General features: G+C 35.6%; 1 protein-coding gene across 2 annotated transcripts; it reads right to left on the bottom strand.

The window, feature by feature from the left end:
* Positions 1 to 324: 324 nt before the first annotated feature.
* Positions 325 to 17,639, bottom strand: LOC109034968 (proton channel OtopLc). Of its 2 annotated transcripts, XM_019048408.2 has the most exons (11): positions 15,978 to 17,639; positions 14,627 to 14,955; positions 11,480 to 11,650; positions 10,764 to 10,874; positions 9,878 to 9,992; positions 9,290 to 9,389; positions 8,443 to 8,643; positions 7,776 to 7,936; positions 6,165 to 6,351; positions 2,349 to 2,860; positions 325 to 826 (listed from the first exon to the last, which is right to left on the bottom strand). In XM_019048408.2, the coding sequence occupies exons 2-11, from the start codon at positions 14,866 to 14,868 to the stop codon at positions 338 to 340; spliced, it is 2,289 nt and encodes a 762-aa protein (XP_018903953.1). In that variant the 5' UTR covers positions 14,869 to 14,955; positions 15,978 to 17,639; the 3' UTR covers positions 325 to 337. The 2 variants fall into 2 exon arrangements, with proteins under 2 accessions (XP_018903953.1, XP_072159404.1); XM_072303303.1 differs by lacking the exon at positions 10,764 to 10,874.
* Positions 17,640 to 17,695: the final 56 nt, after the last annotated feature.

Genomic DNA, 17,695 nt, shown 5'->3' with positions numbered 1-17,695 from the left:
GGGAAATGTGGCAAACTACCAGGTGGGTGCTTGAAAATGTGAAAAAGTGAAACTCTGCATCCCTAGGTAGAGCGAGGTAAATCAGTAAGGTACCCATGCTAGAGACTGCCTATCAAGTATTAAAAAAAAAGTTACCACCATTTTTTGTTTTGTCTTTGATACTGATGTTCAGCAACTGACACTCTGGGGCGCCTTTCAGATTATTTTATTTTATTTATGGTCTACGGGAAGTGAGCACCAAAATACTGGCAGCAAACGAGTTAATCATCATTGTCAAGACACACATTCCTTGACAACAAAGAACATCATTTAAAAAGATTAAGAGGTTATGTAGCTTTTACATATAAGTGGGTTTCATCTTGTAAGCTCTTTTCCAGATTTCACACAAACAGACGGTGGAATGAAATCGATAAAAAATCGCTAGAGGCATTGAGACGTGAGTAATGATAGTCCACGCCCACAGGCCATAGAAGTGCAGCTGAATTGGATGTGAGTCAGCCCTCGATTTTTCAAGTGTATTTATGGCCCACATCGCTAGATTTGTTACCAACAGAAACGTGACTATTTCCCGCCCAGGTTTCTTGCGAATCTGCTCTGGAGTGATGCAGGAACGTCTTGATGCGTCAAGAATAAACATAGTTTGACATACCGTTTGCAAGAGTGAAGCAGAGGCTGTTATCAGGACCAAAACCGTATTTTTTTCAAGGGTGAAGTGTCCTCCAATTATGGTGAATGTGCTGTATAAAAATATTCCGATTTGAGCTCCAACAAGAAGGATATTGTCCAACTCTAAATTGCGGCTGCCATCGAATTTGAGTTGTCGAACCTGAAATAAAAAGATTATACATTTTCATGACTTCTATAAACAAGGAGCAAACAAGAGCCACATTTTTAATTAAGACTCGCCCGGCCGAGTTGAAGTACTTTGAAGAGTCGTCTCTGATTGGCTGGTCCGCCTGATGCTCACATTCTGAGGCCCCCAAGGAAAATAACACAGGGTTCATTTTTCATCGAAAATATCTTAAAAACAAGGTAAAATGTATACATCAAAGATTTCAAAAATCAATTCTCCAGTTTTTTCTGGAGAGATTGATGGGTAATACATGACACTTTTATGATACCAAGAGTCTAATTTCAAGTTGAAAAAGGAAAACAATTCCAGGTCAAACTGTGCGGCGTGTTTGAGAAAAAAGTGTCATGTATTATTCATCAATCTCTTCCAAAAAATCTGGAGGACTGATTCAAGAAATCTTCGACGCATGAATTTTTCCTTGTTCTTGAGATATTTTTGATGAAGAATGAACTCCGCATTATTTTCCATAAGGTCCCAAGAAAGTGGGCATTTGACAGATCAGCCAATCAGAGACAACTCGTAAAAGTAGGGTGTACCAATCGACCCGTAATTCAAACTGCGGCTCTTGTTTCTGTGTTTGTTCTTTGTCTTTAAAGGAGCAGCTTATTAGTTTTATACTCAGTTGTGGAGGTTAGTTTTTATGAAGCTTCTGAACTTGACTGAAATGGAGTAAAGATGCATAGTGGCTCGCATTGATGATTGTGGAAAAATAGGACCCCGCATAATTAAAATGTAGATAGTACGCAAAAGCAGATAAAAATACCAGCTCCTTACATACTTTTAAGAATACGATTGCACTAGGTTTTTTTTCTTTCATTATTTAGTCAATACTACTTCAAAGGCTCCAACTACTGAACACCGGCCATTGTTAGAGCTACAACCGTTTGTGTGCTTTTGTCACATGTGCGTCATATACACTTTTAGAATGCTCAAGTTGGTGCTAAATTAACCTTTTAGAAACTCCTCATCCCTTTTGAGGCTTCTAACTCAACCCTGAAACTTATTTTCCAGATGTTGCATTGCGTTTCTGACTCAAAACCCGTTCGGGAGTGGCAGCCATGTGGAACCTCACACATGGGTACGAATCTCCACAGGTGCCACATGCACATAACTGAGAATCGTGTTCAATGTACATCCCACTTTCACGTTTGATTTTTAACGTTATTATGGCAAGATTAAAAATGGATTATTTCCTGAGATTTTCGCAAACAATAGCCTTTTTATCTATTGCCAACCAACAAGATCATCTGACCAAAAAGACAGCTTGTTTCGAAGACGTTATTTTGAAGGAAAAAAAAAATACATTGTTGGTAAAGAATTAGGACGGGCATTAGGATAATATTCGCAGTTTATCGGTAGCCACTAAATCGAAGGTCATATCAAAACTGTACTGTGATAACACCTGGTATTTTTTTGTGATTCATTCCTAAAGACTAAAGTTAACCATTAACGACACTTGCAACTAGCAACTCAGATAAGGAGGATAAAAAATTACCTGTATCATCCCAATGAGCGTGGCAAGTGTGGTTGTGCCATACAAAGACACTTCACAAATGTTAACTTCCATGACAGCAAAATTTACGAGTTCCGGTCTTGACACAAGCACAAAGAACAGAATCAACGAGATGATGGTGAACACTAAGAAGAGTATGCCGACGAATAATCCTTTGTGAGCTTGAGCACAGTCCACTGAATAATGGTGTGGGGATCGTTTGTAGTGCAGCGGTGCTATCTTGTCGACTTGTTCGGTTGTCCCTTGAGGGTTCGTGCGAACTCGGCTGATGTTCTTCCACATGACATATAAAATGGCGGCGCAAATTAAACTATACTCTATAGTGCATGGAAATAAAAATGGACTAGCATTCTGCACTAGAGAACCAATGATGTCTGTTCTGCGACACTCGTAGATGTGGTGGGGACCTTTCAAGCCTCTGGTTGCTCGGTGATGAAATCCTTGACCAATTTGTGTTGTGACTGGTGCAATTGTTGTTGAAAAACCTCTGATTGCTGGAAACAACCAAAAAAATGACACTTATATACTGATATTGGGGATTGATAAAATTTTATGTCCTCAAAAGGACTTACAGAGGAGGTTGAAATGAATTTTTTTTTTTTTCAACCGAAACACAAAAAAGAGCATCAAATGCGGTAAAACTGACAAGCATACAAAATCCTACACTATCCTTGACATTAAGTCTTGGGCATTTTAAAGGATAAGAATCAAAATATGAATTTTTCTCAAAATTTTAGCATCTTTCTGCAAGGAATTCTTCAACTTCTGGGTTAAAATTTCAACTGTTTTGATATGCGAAGACAATTGTAAGTTGAAAAAGACAATTTTGGTGCTAAAAACAGCCCTTTTCACCCGTGCAGAAGCAAAAATTTTGAATAGACAAGAATTTCAATGATCTACCGCTCCATCAGAAGAGTCAACTGGTATTGATATTTTTCTTTGGGGCTACAGAACCAGTGTAACTGATCTAGGTATATATGACTGATTTTTCTGATAGCAAAGAGCAATATTGCTCTAGATGCCAGTAATTTAGGAGTAGCATAGAATATCATGGCCTATCTAAGCGGAAGTGCATTTAGGCAATAAAAACCTAACGAAGCAGGTACAGGCAACAACGTTGAGAGACAGTCGTCTCAAAAAGAAAGCCTGAGTGAGAAAAAGAAAAAAGTATACATTTGAGAAAATAACCTAAATGCGAAAAAAGAGTCTAAATCTGAATGAGAAGAAAAAGTATGACCTAAGTGAGCAGAAGATGTTAATGAGGTTATGATCAGAGGCTGATTGTGAGTAAGAATTTTAAAATCGAGCATAATGGAGAAATGAAGCAAGTTTAACATATATGGATTTAACTAATCCTAATTTATCATCGTTGCGGACTAATTATCATAAACTAGATTAACACATGGTGAAAATAATGCAAAATTAATAATTCCTCGGTAAATTATTATGGCATACCTAAAAATCGATTTAATGGCGCTCTAATTGGAAAACGAATTTCCAAAAATTTGGGATTTTCTTTTTGGTGCGGAAGGAAATCATCCAAAATGTATGATGTATTTATACTTTTAATATTCCTCTTGAATAGAGACAAAAGACTTGAGAAATTCGTTGTGAGAAAAAGTGAAGACATTTAAAGAGGTATTTAAAAATTAAATTCAGAGCTGAAAGACTGAGAAAGACTAATAAATACTGCTGAAATCAGAAGATAAGAGAGAAGTGTTGACAAATTAGTCTTTTACATAATACGGTTTACATAATAAGAATGCAGATCCTTTTTGATCGAATGTGCAACAGAGTAAAGTTCAAAAAGTATTAAAATTCTCGTATTAACGATTAGTAGCTACTGAAAGTGATTCTTACCCATGGTATAATTTCTAGCTGTGGAGATAAGTGGTATCTCTGGATAAGAAAGAACGTAAATGAGATTTTACACTAGGTGTAGAAAAGACGGACTAAATTATCTGATACTATCAGACATATCATTATGATCTCAAGTTAAATATCAATGTAAAAATCAGACATATCATTATGATCTCAAGTTAATATCAATGTGAAAATAGATTGTTCGTTTTTCTGTTTCTGTTGTCATCTTGTTTCAGGCAACATACTATCAACTAAGAGCAAAAAACATACTGCAGGAACTAAACCAAGCCTATCTATATTCTCTGCTGTCCCATCCGTCCTATGTTCTCCTGTCCATCCTGTGTTGTCCTATGTATATCCTACATCCTATGCATGAAATCTTGTATGAAACCCTGACTGAATGCTCATCGCCTATCGATGATGAAAAGAAACGCAAGAAGAAAATAATGAACAAAAACAGGAGAAGGCATTCAAGTTTAACTTCCTATTATCCTATTCTTTAACTTCCTATATCTTTAAACCGTCTAGAGTAACGAGCAGAGCAGAGAGTACTTTAACATTCACATACACACTGCACTCACAACACTGCAACAATTTTGTTTGGCCGGGAATGATTATTCAAGATGAATAAAAAATCATCAACTGTGACCTCTTAGGTACCCAAATCAAATGATTAGAGTATAATTTAATTGAATGCTGTACCCTTTTGAACGACCCTTCCTGTACTCCCGAGCATAAAAATTTGAAGTGTAATATGTGAAAATCAATCATCAACAGAGCTTATCGGAAAAGAACAGATTAACATCGGAAAACTTCAGAGAAGGCGACAATAATCATTCTGTCAATGCTTATCCCAATATAACAAATCATAATTCAACCGATAAAAATCCATGAAAAGATATCCATAAAAATCTAATTCCATGCAGTGATCGATTTGATCTCTGTGGGCTAAAAATTCCATGCAGTGATCGATTTGATCTCCGTGGGCTAAAAATTCCATGCAGTGATCTATTTGATCTCCATGGGCTAATAATTCCATGCAGAGATCGTTTTAATCTCTGTGGGACTAAATCAGTTCTGAAACAATGGACTGGTCAACTGCAGGGGACGCCCGTAAGACAGTGACATTTCAACTGCAGGGGACGCCCGTAAGACAGTGACATTTCAACTGCAGGGGACGCCCCTAAGACAGTGATATTGTATGCATAAAGCAGCAATTGCATAATTAACATATAAAATGGATATCCACGAATCTATCAATACATTTTAATTAGTCATATATAAATTTTAATAATTTTCGCTCCCTCGGGAGAATGTTCATCTGACAACAATGTCAGTGTCAGCTGATAAAATGTATATTTTCTCATAAGAGGTTAATAAAAGTTTTCAGTCAGTCTTTGACATCTACTAAGAATTGTTTTGTATTTATTTACAATTACTACGTAATTATATATTTTTCTTATTAAAAACTAAGAAAAACAAAGGTACAGCCATCATTACTTTAAATTTTTCTACTCTTGCGCAACTTTTTGAAATTAGGGGCATAGCTCTTCAATTATTTCATGATTAAGTAGCAAGGAGTCAAGAAAAAGCAGTAATCGTTTTGCAAATCAAGAGGAAATAAACAGAATGATGGGGAAGATAAAGAGAGTAAATCTTGAATATTGCCATGCTCAGTAAAAAAGCCGCGCAAACATTCGAATGTTGCCAAGTTTGATATCAAAAATTTTTTGAGCAAAGTTATGAGTATTTTGCTTTGAAATTTTACAGAATTTTTAGATCAAGTTACGAACGAAATCCTCTTGGAGGAGAAATATTCACAAATTTTCCTTAATATTCGTGATTTGTTGAAGGAAATTTGGCAACACTTGATGGCTCAAACGACGTTTTTTCTTTCACGGCAGAATAGACAAGTGACCTCTTAAACGCACTCACCATTTATATGGCCAATTCGATGGGATGGGTTAAAATCGATTGTGTTGTTCTCTGGATTATAAAAGGTTAAAATTTCGTGTTTGGTCTCTTGAATCAGCACATTCAACCAAATGGACAAATTTGTTCCAATCATGTGCATCAATCCAAATCTGGCAAGTGTCCGATGTCTGGTAACTCGCATTTGTTGCTGAGCAAAAACAAAGTGAGAATCAATTATTAAGAGTGCATTAACCTACACAATGCTCAGCTAAAAACTAAGAAAATCTAAAAACAAAAATTTGGACATCAGAAAAACACCCTGCACAACTGGCCTGCTGCAAACTTTTGCTACAGGAAAAATAAGAGTTGTTTCTTATAGAAAATGACTCCAAGATCTTAAAAACTTTTTTCATAATACTCTGATTATTTGCACCCCATTAAAATTCAATAATGCATATAATTATTAGCTCATAAAAGCTTAATATGGCTCATTATTATTATTCTTAGCCTCTAATTTTAGCTCATTGACACTGAACAAAGATTGCGCGTCTTGGTCTTCCCGATAGATAAGGGGAATGAATCAGGAAACCAAAATCAAGGTGAGAGCCATGATCTATTTTGATAATAAAAAAAAAGGAACAGATTGACTGGGCATTATTACTGCGCTTCTTGCTATGTTAATCCTTGCATAGAATACTGTTGATACTTTCAATGGGCCTGTTGCAAACTTTTGCTAGAGGAAAACTAAGAGTTGTTTCCTGCAGATAATGCCTCAAAAATCACGATGAGCGCATCGGCAAAGTCTGAAATGCACTCATAACTTCACAATCTGCGTAAGATATTTGCGGTTTTTTGAGCTTCCCGCTTCGAAAACGATACTACGGTACAGGTGAACATTTTGTTAGAGGAGTCGTTCCATTGGCGACAATACTCATCATGGCCGACGCCAGTCCGCCAAAACACGTGTGATGGGACGAGATAACACCTGAACAGGATTAAACCAGATAACAATCGGCGTGTTTACGTTCATATTTTCCTTGCCCGCCTTAATTGACCTTGAACTCTCCTCGAATTATGCGAGGAACTGCGCAAGCGTCGGCCATGATGAATATTGCCGACGATGGAGTGACTCCTCTAACAAAATGTTCACCTGTGCAGTAGTATCGTTTTTGAAGCGGGAAGCTCAAAATAACGCAAATTTCTTACGCAGATTGTGAATTAATGAGTGCATTTCAGACTTTGCCGATGCGCTCATCGTGATTTTTGAGGCATTATCTACAGGAAACAACTCTTCATTCTGCTCTAGCAAAAGTTTGCAACAGGCCCATTATTAGCTCATAAAAGCTTATTATGGCTCATTATTATTATTCTTAGCTTCTTATTTTAGCTCATTGACACTGAACAAAGATTGCGCGTCTTGGTCTTCCCGATAGATAAGGGGAATGAATCAGGAAACCAAAATCAAGGTGAGAGCCATGATCTATTTTGATAATAAAAAAAAAGGAACAGATTGACTGAGCATTATTACTGCGCTTCTTGCTGTGTTAATCCTTGCATAGAATACCGTTTGATATTTTCAATTACATGTATGATGACAGGGAGGAAAGTAAAGGAATGTGAGAAGAAAAATACCTCATCATTGAGAAAGATGAAATACATCTGAATAAATGTGAATGCCATGCGTGTTGCTGGAGTGAGCGCTAGCAATACATTGTGACACTTTGTATTCCGCTCCAGTTCAAAATATTGGCCGAATTCAAGTCCTGAGTAAATCATACTACCGATGCCAAATGCTGGAAAACCAAAACAAAATCGCCAATGAGTAAAGAGACCGACAAAACACACTGTGCCGAGAAAAAAATCCAGCTGGTGCTGCCTAAATTAAAGACATTATTCTGGACCATCAGGGTAACAGATACAACGTGAGAATTGGACATATTTGTTCTATAAGGAACTATGTTACACGCAAACCCTATGCACATACTTCTTTTTGGCGTAAATGAATCAGTGAGAACGAAAACACACTAACTCGGTACCTCTAAAATGCTCACTTTTCACTAAGGACAGACAATTTTCATGAAGGTCATTGAAGTTACCGTATCTGTTCCAGCTTGGACATTTAAAGTTTCCTCAAGTACTTACTTTTAGGCACCAAAAATATTTTTCTTAGCCAACTTCTTCACCTAATATGCAGTTTTGTGTGTGTCTTGATTATTTTCATTTTTTCGAGTTGGTGTGTTTTCGTTCTCACTGATTCAAATATGTCCGATTGTACTATGAGATGTGGATAATAACTCACCTACAGCACCCATGCGCAGATAGAAACTTCCATAATGTTGAAACGGAGCTTTGGGAGAAACATGCCTCTCAGTAGTGTGATTATCTGTTCCGATACTCATTTCGAGGTCGGACATGTAATTGGTGCCTGTTTCTTGACCACTCGCAGATTCGTTTTCGCTTGATCCTGAGGAGGATCCATCCTCTTTTATTACTTTTTTTTCTAAAACAAAGATAAAAATAGAAATCAAACTTAAAATTAAACGAAAGAGATTGATTACAGAATATGCACTTTCAACTCTACAGGGACAGGATTTTTTTCTTCAACACACATATAATAATTTGTTCCAATATTTAACATGAATGGTGTCCTTAGCTTTGTGATACCCAAAGACGAATACACAGTGAAAACTGCAGAGTTCATTTGAGACAAGCGCGACTGGCTTTAGCTTTAAGCAGCAAAAAAGAAATTCTGAGAAATTTGATTTCGAAAAGTGAAATGTAGGTAAGGAATGAACCAAAACATGAAAGATTGGTCTGCAGGAACTTGATGGAGCGGACTATGTTGAAAAATCATTTACCCCGACACTATTTTTTTAAAATTTATTGAGAAGACCTTCTATATTCGCACTTTTTCAAAGGAAATTTATACAATTCCTGTACTTCTATAATGACCTTTCAAAATCTGTACTTTTTCATGGTGCTCATACTTTTCCTATACAGTTGACACCCTGATACTGTATTGCCACTTCACTTTTCTTCAGAAGGAGAGAGACTACAACTATGGCTGATTTTGTGCGACTCATACAACTTTTTTGTTTCAATAATGGTTTTTCACTTCAGATGTTCATGGTATGGAAATAACTTACTTGCAGCGATCTTCTTAGTTCTTGGATCCTTTTGACAAAGCATGGCGTACATGTAGAATAAAAAAGCCATACTACCGAAATAAAGATACAGGTAAAAACTCTGAAACAAAAATAGTATTCGGATTAAAGTCAGTATACTGATATTAGATGGCGATTTAAAATCAATTTTTGACATAATGATTTATCGATGTTTAGGGGTCCATTTAAAACTAGAATAACATTTTTAAACCAACTTGCATAAAAATTGCACTATTTTCGTCAAATGATGGTCCAAATTTTGAGAGCATTGACTTCAACGATGTTGATATGGATTTAATATCAATATTTTCAACCCGAATATCAAAGAAATCGATTTTGGAGAGAGTCAAAAATCAGTGTTCAAATCGACTTTTTGAAAAAAGGCTTCGTTACTAACTACTGTCATGTACACTGCCAACTTTAAAATGCTGATACTGCCGCGAGCTTTCAAACATTACCTAAAAAGTTACTCGCTCTTTAAGAAAGAAAGAAAAAGAAGGAGGTTCATTTGATGGTAAGTGGAATGAAAAATTGTATCCTAAGACTTATACAGCAAAATAAAACACTTACCTCATAAAAGGAACTGGGAATATAAGTGGATATAACTTCTGACATTGGAAATGCAATTCCCATCACCACCACAAGCTTTCCATACAATGCTGATAAAGTAGTTGCAAGAGCTTCTCTGAAAATTTTAAAAAAAAAATACATATAATTGCTAAATTAATCTAATTAATATTCAGCTTGAGTGGATACAAATTTAGTGCATGAGTCATTGTCATTCAGCATTGCAAAAAATGCAAAAATAAAACAAAGAAGAAATTGAGTCCCAACTTGTAAAAATTAAGGAATTTTCCAAAATTTAGGCATTTAAATGTTGTAACTTTGGCCCACATGTTGAAAGAAAAAAGAACCTGAAGTATAACAATGGTATATCAAATTGCAAAGATTGAAGTTGTGACTTAAATACTTTAATTTTTTGAAAACAAACTGTAAAAAAGTGAACATTTCACTGAAAAACATAATAATTTCTGCTCTGAATTGACTTTGCATCCATTCATTTCTTGACTGGGTTTTTCACCAATATTTTTTATACTTGGTTCATTACTTAAAACAAACCATGTTTTTGCATGATCGACTGTTCGCAACTCAAACAACATACTTCAGTGACATTATCACTGAGAAATGAGACTTGATTTGAATTTAATACATTAAATCATGTACAATTTTCAATTCTTATAATTTGGTGAGTAAATTGACAATTTGTCGGACATCTTCTAAGGGATACTTGTTAAATCAAAGTAACATAATAAGATCTCTTACTTAATCTCTTGTGCTCAAGAGTAGACCATTAAATTATCTTCTGTAGGAGAGAGGAAAAGGCTGATTTAAATACAAAAAGATGAAAGAAAACTGGAAACTAATGTTATGGGGCTAGACTGTGAAAGGTACTCACGCTCCCATTCGTTTCCAGTGAATCTGCATTTGTTCGATTCGTGATGGTCGTTTTGATGATGGATATAGCATACATGGTAACTGGAGTATGTTAGGATTGGACTCAGCCAATCTAAAATAAGAAATCAGGAAAGTTAAGATTATGGATTCGTAGGGGCCAAGACCGCTAAAAATGGTTGTTAATTTTTCATGGAAAATTGAAACGTTACATTTTCACCTCAACTGATTCGTTCAGAACACAAACTCTTTGGCATGGATTTACTAATAATTATGGATAAACAGAAAAATTGTTAAATCAACGAACTGAAAGGTAAGTTCAATATAATTTTAAAATTTTTTATCCTATTTGATGAGCAATTTCTTTGGAGAACTTTCTGGGGTTATTTTGACAGGTTACACCTTAAAATTACGATGTGTCTCTTCTCATGATAGATGCTTTAACACAAATTTCATACTTTTAATTTTACAAAGAAATTTTGTGATGCTTATCATTCTTTTACTTGATTTCAAGGGGAGATTGTAGAAACGGGCCTATTAGCGGTGTGTTGCCATGAATGTGCAGAGATTAAAAGAGGATGGTCTATGTGTCGCTATCAATTCTTTACATTGCGCTATTCCTTTCAAAACACTAGAATTTATTAAAGAGGTGTGTCATTTCAGTTTTCACTTCCTGATTAAAACGAAGAATTTCTGAACAAAAGGAAAGATTATTCTTACTTGGAAAGCGATATGGTCACAGGGTGATCTGGCAGTGAAGACATGACCGTGCGCAATGTTTGAGAGAGCTGTCTGGTAGGTGAAGAGTGATGTGACAGAGTCTCAGGACTAACAATTACAGCGCTAGGACTTGCAGGAGATGGCAGTAGCATAGGTTCTCGACTTGACCAACTGGAAGATAAAAAAAAGATGAATATAGTCAGTTTCATCAGATTTGTGCAACATCTATTTTGAATTGCACTGACAGGAGCTCGGTTTCTGTCGACATTAATATCAAATCTAAATAAATACCAAGGTACCTTATGAATGGGGACAGGTGGGGATATAGATGGATTGGAGGTGAATCAGAAATTAAGGAATTCATGACATTTAAATGATCTGTATATTAGTGCTGAATCAAGGACACACAAAAAAATATTCTTGGAGAGGAGAATATTCTAGTTTGATGAGAACTAAGAAATGTCCGCTAATTTTGCAAGGCATAATTATTTTTACAACTGCCGATTAAAAGAAGAAGAGATTAAAAGAAGAAGAGATTAAAAGAAGAAGAGATTAAAAGTCAAAACTAAAGAAGATTAATTCGGAAGAATTTTGGAATTTCATAGAATATTTGAACAAGCTGATGATTACAATTACAAAAAATCTACAACGACTAAGGCAAAAACTTTTCAGCTCATTAACTTGACCTATCAACAATTAAAGGTAATTGACTTTAAAAATATACTATTTTTTTTTTTTTTTTTTTTAAATTTGATATTTACAGTCTATACACAAAAGGAAATACTAAGATCATTAGCTATTTAATTAACTTAATTGCAAGACTCCTCCAAAGAACCAAAGGTAACAGAAAAATTGGGTACCTACAAAAAAAATTGACGCACACATTTATGAAACCGAAAGATAATAATGAGCAACACAAATAGGAACAGAGAGAAACTAAACAAAAAACCAAGCACCATTCAAATTGTACTGATTTCCTACTTGCATTTTCACACGGTAATGGCTTGTGAGCATTATTTGTCAATAAAGTCAAGTCGCAAAGCTTGCAAAAATAAGCTTAGGACTGACTGGAAGTTAGGGAAGGAAATGAAGCGAGTAATAAATCACAAAGAGGGAAGTGGCATACTGTCAAGTCAATTAAGTGACCCTCCATGGAGCAAAGGGGGCCTTTTTTTCAATCTGTGCCCACAAGCTCAGCATCATTGAGCAATGCCACTCACATTATTTTATTGTCACTAATTCTTTTGAAACAATATTTCGTTGCACCCTTCACTAAGAGTGCTTCTCGGCATCATTTTGGGTAAAAATAAAAAAAAGCAGTTATTCAAGGTAGGTATTTGGTCTTTCTCCCAAAAGAGGCTGTGTAACAATTAGAGACACTATGTTAAGCAACTAATCATTTTCTAACAAAATACTAAGTACCGGTAAAAGTGAACTATCAGTTGATTTTTTTTAAAAGGAAAATCGAATTATTCACGCAAAATTGTTTCTCTTCTTATTTATCTCTTTCCAATTTTCAAAAGCAAACATTAAGGAAAAGTAATTGACAATGACATTTTCTATATGGTTGGTCTCCACTGAGTTTTGACACATTGAGATCTTCATATGATAGTTATAGCCATAAGCATAGTTTTACCAAATCTAGAATGCTTCTCACCTAATTAATCTTGTCCCCACAATTAGGGAAACAAAATGGGAGAGGGGAAGGAAACATGGAGAGAAAAACAAAGACTTTTATTGCATGAAGACCCAAAACACAAACAACTGGCTCATAGAAAATTCTAAGTCTTGGAGAAATTATGAAGTGTAATTCATTTTTATATCCCTAGATAGAAATTAATTTGAACATCTTGATCAGTCCAGCAAATTATTCAAACCAAAGAAAATTAAAAAATTATACGGTTATATCATATAACATTTGTTCATGTCTACTTATTTTCTTTGATGGATTACAGATGAAAATTAGCCTGCAACCTTACAAGGAAGCCTAAAAAACTTATTATACAGACTTGTATTCTTTTTTGGCCAGAATCAGCCTAATTACATTTCTTGTTGCCGAATTTTCTCCTACGTTTTGCTTTTTTAACAGAGAACTAAACCACTAATCACCATCAAACTTCCTGTAAATTTACCCTTTATCATGAAGAATATACTCACAAAATTTCAAGTTTATGAGTTTCTTGATTGTTTGTTTATAAATAAAACAAAAATAATGAAATTAAAGTAAAGAAAATTAGGCAACACCTGATATTATCAGGCTGATTTAAGTTACATCCATCTAAAATCTTGTTAATTAATTTAATTAAAAATAAAAACAGACTTGAACTTGCTTTTGATGATGCCTAATTTCATGTGAACACCTTTAGTAAGAACCGATTTGCAAAAGGTTGGAGGTCAACAAATTAAAAAAAAAAGGAGGGGGTTAAACCTTCAAATCTCTGTGAACAGTAAGTATCTGACATTTTTTTTTTTGTTAGTAGGGACTTCATAGCATCTACTAACTCTCATAGGGATTTTCTTTCATGATCCTTTCTTAGTACCCTAACTATCTTCGAGCAAATACCACTTTCATCTATGTCGGTCAAAATAAAATTAGAATATAAAATATTCTAGTTAGCTGCCTTTTTTCCAGAAAACTCAACTGAGGCCCTAAGCAAATATGATTTATTGAGAACCAGGCACAACCTGTTCTTAAGCTCATTCATACACGTGCAATTAGCATTAGCAGTTCGATCAATTAGCATTTGTCGAGATGAAGGACAAACAATTTTTCAAATTGTCGCAATTTTATAGCGAGGATATTTTCCTCAGGAAATTACAATAAAACTCATGCAATAAAGCGGTTTTTTTAGGATTTTTGCGTATTGCTTATCTCATCAATTTAAGGGGCAGAAATTATGGCAAAATTATTTTGAAACAAGGTACAGCTTCATTGAGTTGCGACGTTACCAACTTTTTCTACACGTTGCAATAAGCTGGTCTAAGATTGTAACAAATTTACCTGCGTTGAACTAAAATTGGAGTCACGAGGCAAACTTATCATTATAAGTTGCAAATTAATTGAAAGTTTTCTTCCAAAAATGTTACTTTGGAAGGGGGGCAGCAATACCTCCTTAGGGTAAAATAGCTGAAAAGTGATGGATTTACCAAGGAGCATCTGCATCAAAATCGATGGTTGCAATTTCGCCATCATTCTCATTCTTGACAGTTGCGGCTGTTGGTGTTGACGCATCTGTATCTACACTCTCTTGCCCCATTCCAGAGGTCCCAGCTGCGACCTCTTCAATATCGGAGTCGATACCTTGCGCAAAGTCCATATAAAATGAGTCTCTCGAGTCGCTTGAGCCTCGTCGAAGCTTCAGACTCAAATCTGGGGAACTGTCGTCCATCTTGCAACGGAGTAGAAGAAATTGATTTATTCTATCAGTCAAAAGGTATGTTGCAATTCAGAAAAAAACTGAAAGTTACGGCAGTGTCTGAAAACAAAAGAAAATACACACATATCATCACGAGGGTAAAAAAAATGCTAGCTTAATAGAGGGCTGAGAAACGTCGTTTGACTGGATGTCATGTTGCCTATTTTTCTCTCATAATTTAATTTTTTGGCTATAAAAGCGACTTTATGTATGTATTTAATTTTTTCAATGAAAAGCTAGAGTAGTTAATGAAAAAATATTGTGGAAGTGAGTAAAAGGCTCATCTAATCTATGATGATGAGTTTCACAGAGGAATGAGACCTCAAGTAGCTATTTGCTTTTCACCTCCACTGTCATGTAGATTCATTTACTTAATCCTATTGAGTTTGGCTTAATCAATTAATTTCTGGAACTACATAAGTAAGTCAAGGATGCAAAACCAATAAAATAAAAACCTATGAGCTTTACTTGTAGAATGAGCTGCCATTTTCAAATTTTTTCTCTTTGGCTGTGGGTTCCATAGAAAAGAAGGCTAAATTTGTTTGAACAGTGCCCTTAAACAGTTCCGACAATACTATCTTCAAAACAATAATAGGTAGATTAATGCATTCTTGGAGACGAGAATATACTCAAGTCTTCTAGGACTTTCGATAAACAAAATTGCATAGGATGAAAAATTAAAGACTTGACGCAGGATGGATGAGCATGAAGCGAATCAAAGGAGGTACAGAGATCATTATTGCAAACTGCATTTCTGAATAAATGGTGTGGCTAATATTTAACTGGGAGTTTGTTTTGAACGGTTCCATTGATGATTTTAGGACTCATGGTGGCTGACAATAATTGACCGTAACTATTCCTGCTTAGATACGGAGATTGAACTAGATCGTGGCCACAGAACTTTTAAGGATAAAAATTGTTAAAATTTCCTTTGGCATAGACTTGGAGGCGCAGCTTCATCATCTTGGGACCTAAAATAGGATGCTACATTGACATGAGATGATTGCAGCTTGGGTGAAGACAGCACCTTCGGCTGCGCACGCAGCTGACATGCAGTAGATAAATTTGAAGAATGTTCTCACCTAATGAAAATCTGAATTAGGTTCAACGACTCAGGAGACATAGCCATGGTACAGAACCGCGAAACGAGTGGACTTTTTTCCACCGATTTCGTCCTTTGATAGCACGGATAGCAGCCTTTTCCATGACAAAGTTTTGTTTACAAACAAGTCGCGGGCCGGACGATCGGCGAGTTGGATCAGTTGTAAAGCATTTAAAAGTTGCACTTGAATGCAACTCAAGCACAAAAAGAAAGGAGAGGAATCTGTAGATTAAAAATTGTAATAAAACACGAGAAATTAACTAATTGAACTAATATTGAATCGCGAAAATGTCCATTCACGGTATTAGCGAACTTTATACTTTCTAAGGGTGGTTAGCTTTTAGTTTAGATGACTGTGATTGGTTGGTTCACTCTATCTCATTCTATTCCAACAAATGAAATTCTATGGGAAATTCCGAAACGGACAGATTTTTGGACCGGATGTGATCTGCATTACTGGCGGGAATTTCGAATAAAACAGCGTCCGCGTCCAAAGCGCAAAACTAGTCTCTCTCTCGAGAAAAAAGAATGCATTATTCAAATGTCAGAGGATTTTTGCCTTTCTTTCGAAAGTCAGTGACGATTCAGATTATTTTTTCTCTAAGTCTGCCATTGGACAAATTGATATTTGATGTATCAATCAGAGCTATTGAAAGTGCGAGAAATTGGATGTTACTTCAAAACATCATCCTGTGGGAACAAAAAAATGAAAAAATAGTGAAAATTTTTGGAGAATAAACCAGGATGTGCTGGAGAAAATCATGGCATTCAGCACAGCAAATAAATAATGAAATGAAATACTTTTTTGATGAATTCATCCTGTTTTTATTTCTTCGAACATAAATTTTCTTAAAGGGCAAATGATTCTTTAGATTCATGCTGGAAAGCACCCATATTTTCTTCAGCATTAAAGTATGGGTTTGCGAATATTCTGTGAATTCAACCACAACCCGACTGCCTACTGGGTAAATCAGCTTTTGATAATACGACTTTCGAAGACTTTTGATAATATAATTTCTAGAGGCTTTGTGAAAAAATTGACTCAACTTGCATGAAAAGTTTTTGCAGTATTCTGAAAGGCATAGGCGGTTCTAGACCTTCATTCTTGGGGGTGCCCAGAGGTGGAAAATGTCCGAGACCGGCTCCAAAGGGGACGGTCGCTCAGGGGAGGCCTAAGTTTCGGCCCTCAAGTTGTATCCCTCCCCTACTGTCCTTTCTCTTTTTCTCTCCTTCCCTCCACTTAAATACCTGTAAACTCAATTTAGAAAATTTTTAGCACAACTTTCCATCAAAAGTACAATCTTACCATAAAAAAACAGTGGAATCTTTGTAAAACACGGCTTTCAATTTTAATTCTGTTTAAAACATTTTCAATTAATTGCTGGGATTTTTTCTCAGTGTAAACGAATACAAAATCTTTAAAAGCAGTAATTTAACGGTTTCGATAACCGTACTTAATTTTTGCTTGGGGGTGCCTGGCACCCCCGTAGAACCGCCTATGCTGAAAGGTACTTAAATCTCAAATCCCTGTGACACGCAACAGTTCTGCATTATTCCTTGAAATATGACATTGAATTTGTTGAAAATGGTGGTTTAAAAAAAATTAAATTTCGGAGGAAGTTTTCAATTTCTCCTTCAAAATTTTGGAGCACATATTCAATTAAAATTTAGTGCAGGTATGATGTTAGGAGGACAATT

Source organism: Bemisia tabaci, chromosome 8 (assembly GCF_918797505.1).
Source record: "Bemisia tabaci chromosome 8, PGI_BMITA_v3".
In the NCBI taxonomy this organism is placed as follows: Eukaryota; Metazoa; Arthropoda; class Insecta; order Hemiptera; family Aleyrodidae; genus Bemisia; species Bemisia tabaci.
This window is presented reverse-complemented; position numbering and strand designations above follow the sequence as displayed.

What these genes read in the sequence shown, in the direction of transcription:
- LOC109034968 (XM_019048408.2), bottom strand. Translation starts at nt 14,868, where the DNA reads ATGGACGACAGTTCCCCAGATTTGAGTCTGAAGCTTCGACGAGGCTCA. An exon ending in TTTGATGCAGATGCTCCTTG is followed by an intron (nt 11,651 to 14,626) that starts GTAAATCCATCA and finishes TTTATCTTCCAG; the next exon opens with TTGGTCAAGTCGAGAACCTA. An exon ending in GTGACCATATCGCTTTCCAA is followed by an intron (nt 10,875 to 11,479) that starts GTAAGAATAATC and finishes TTCTTATTTTAG; the next exon opens with ATTGGCTGAGTCCAATCCTA.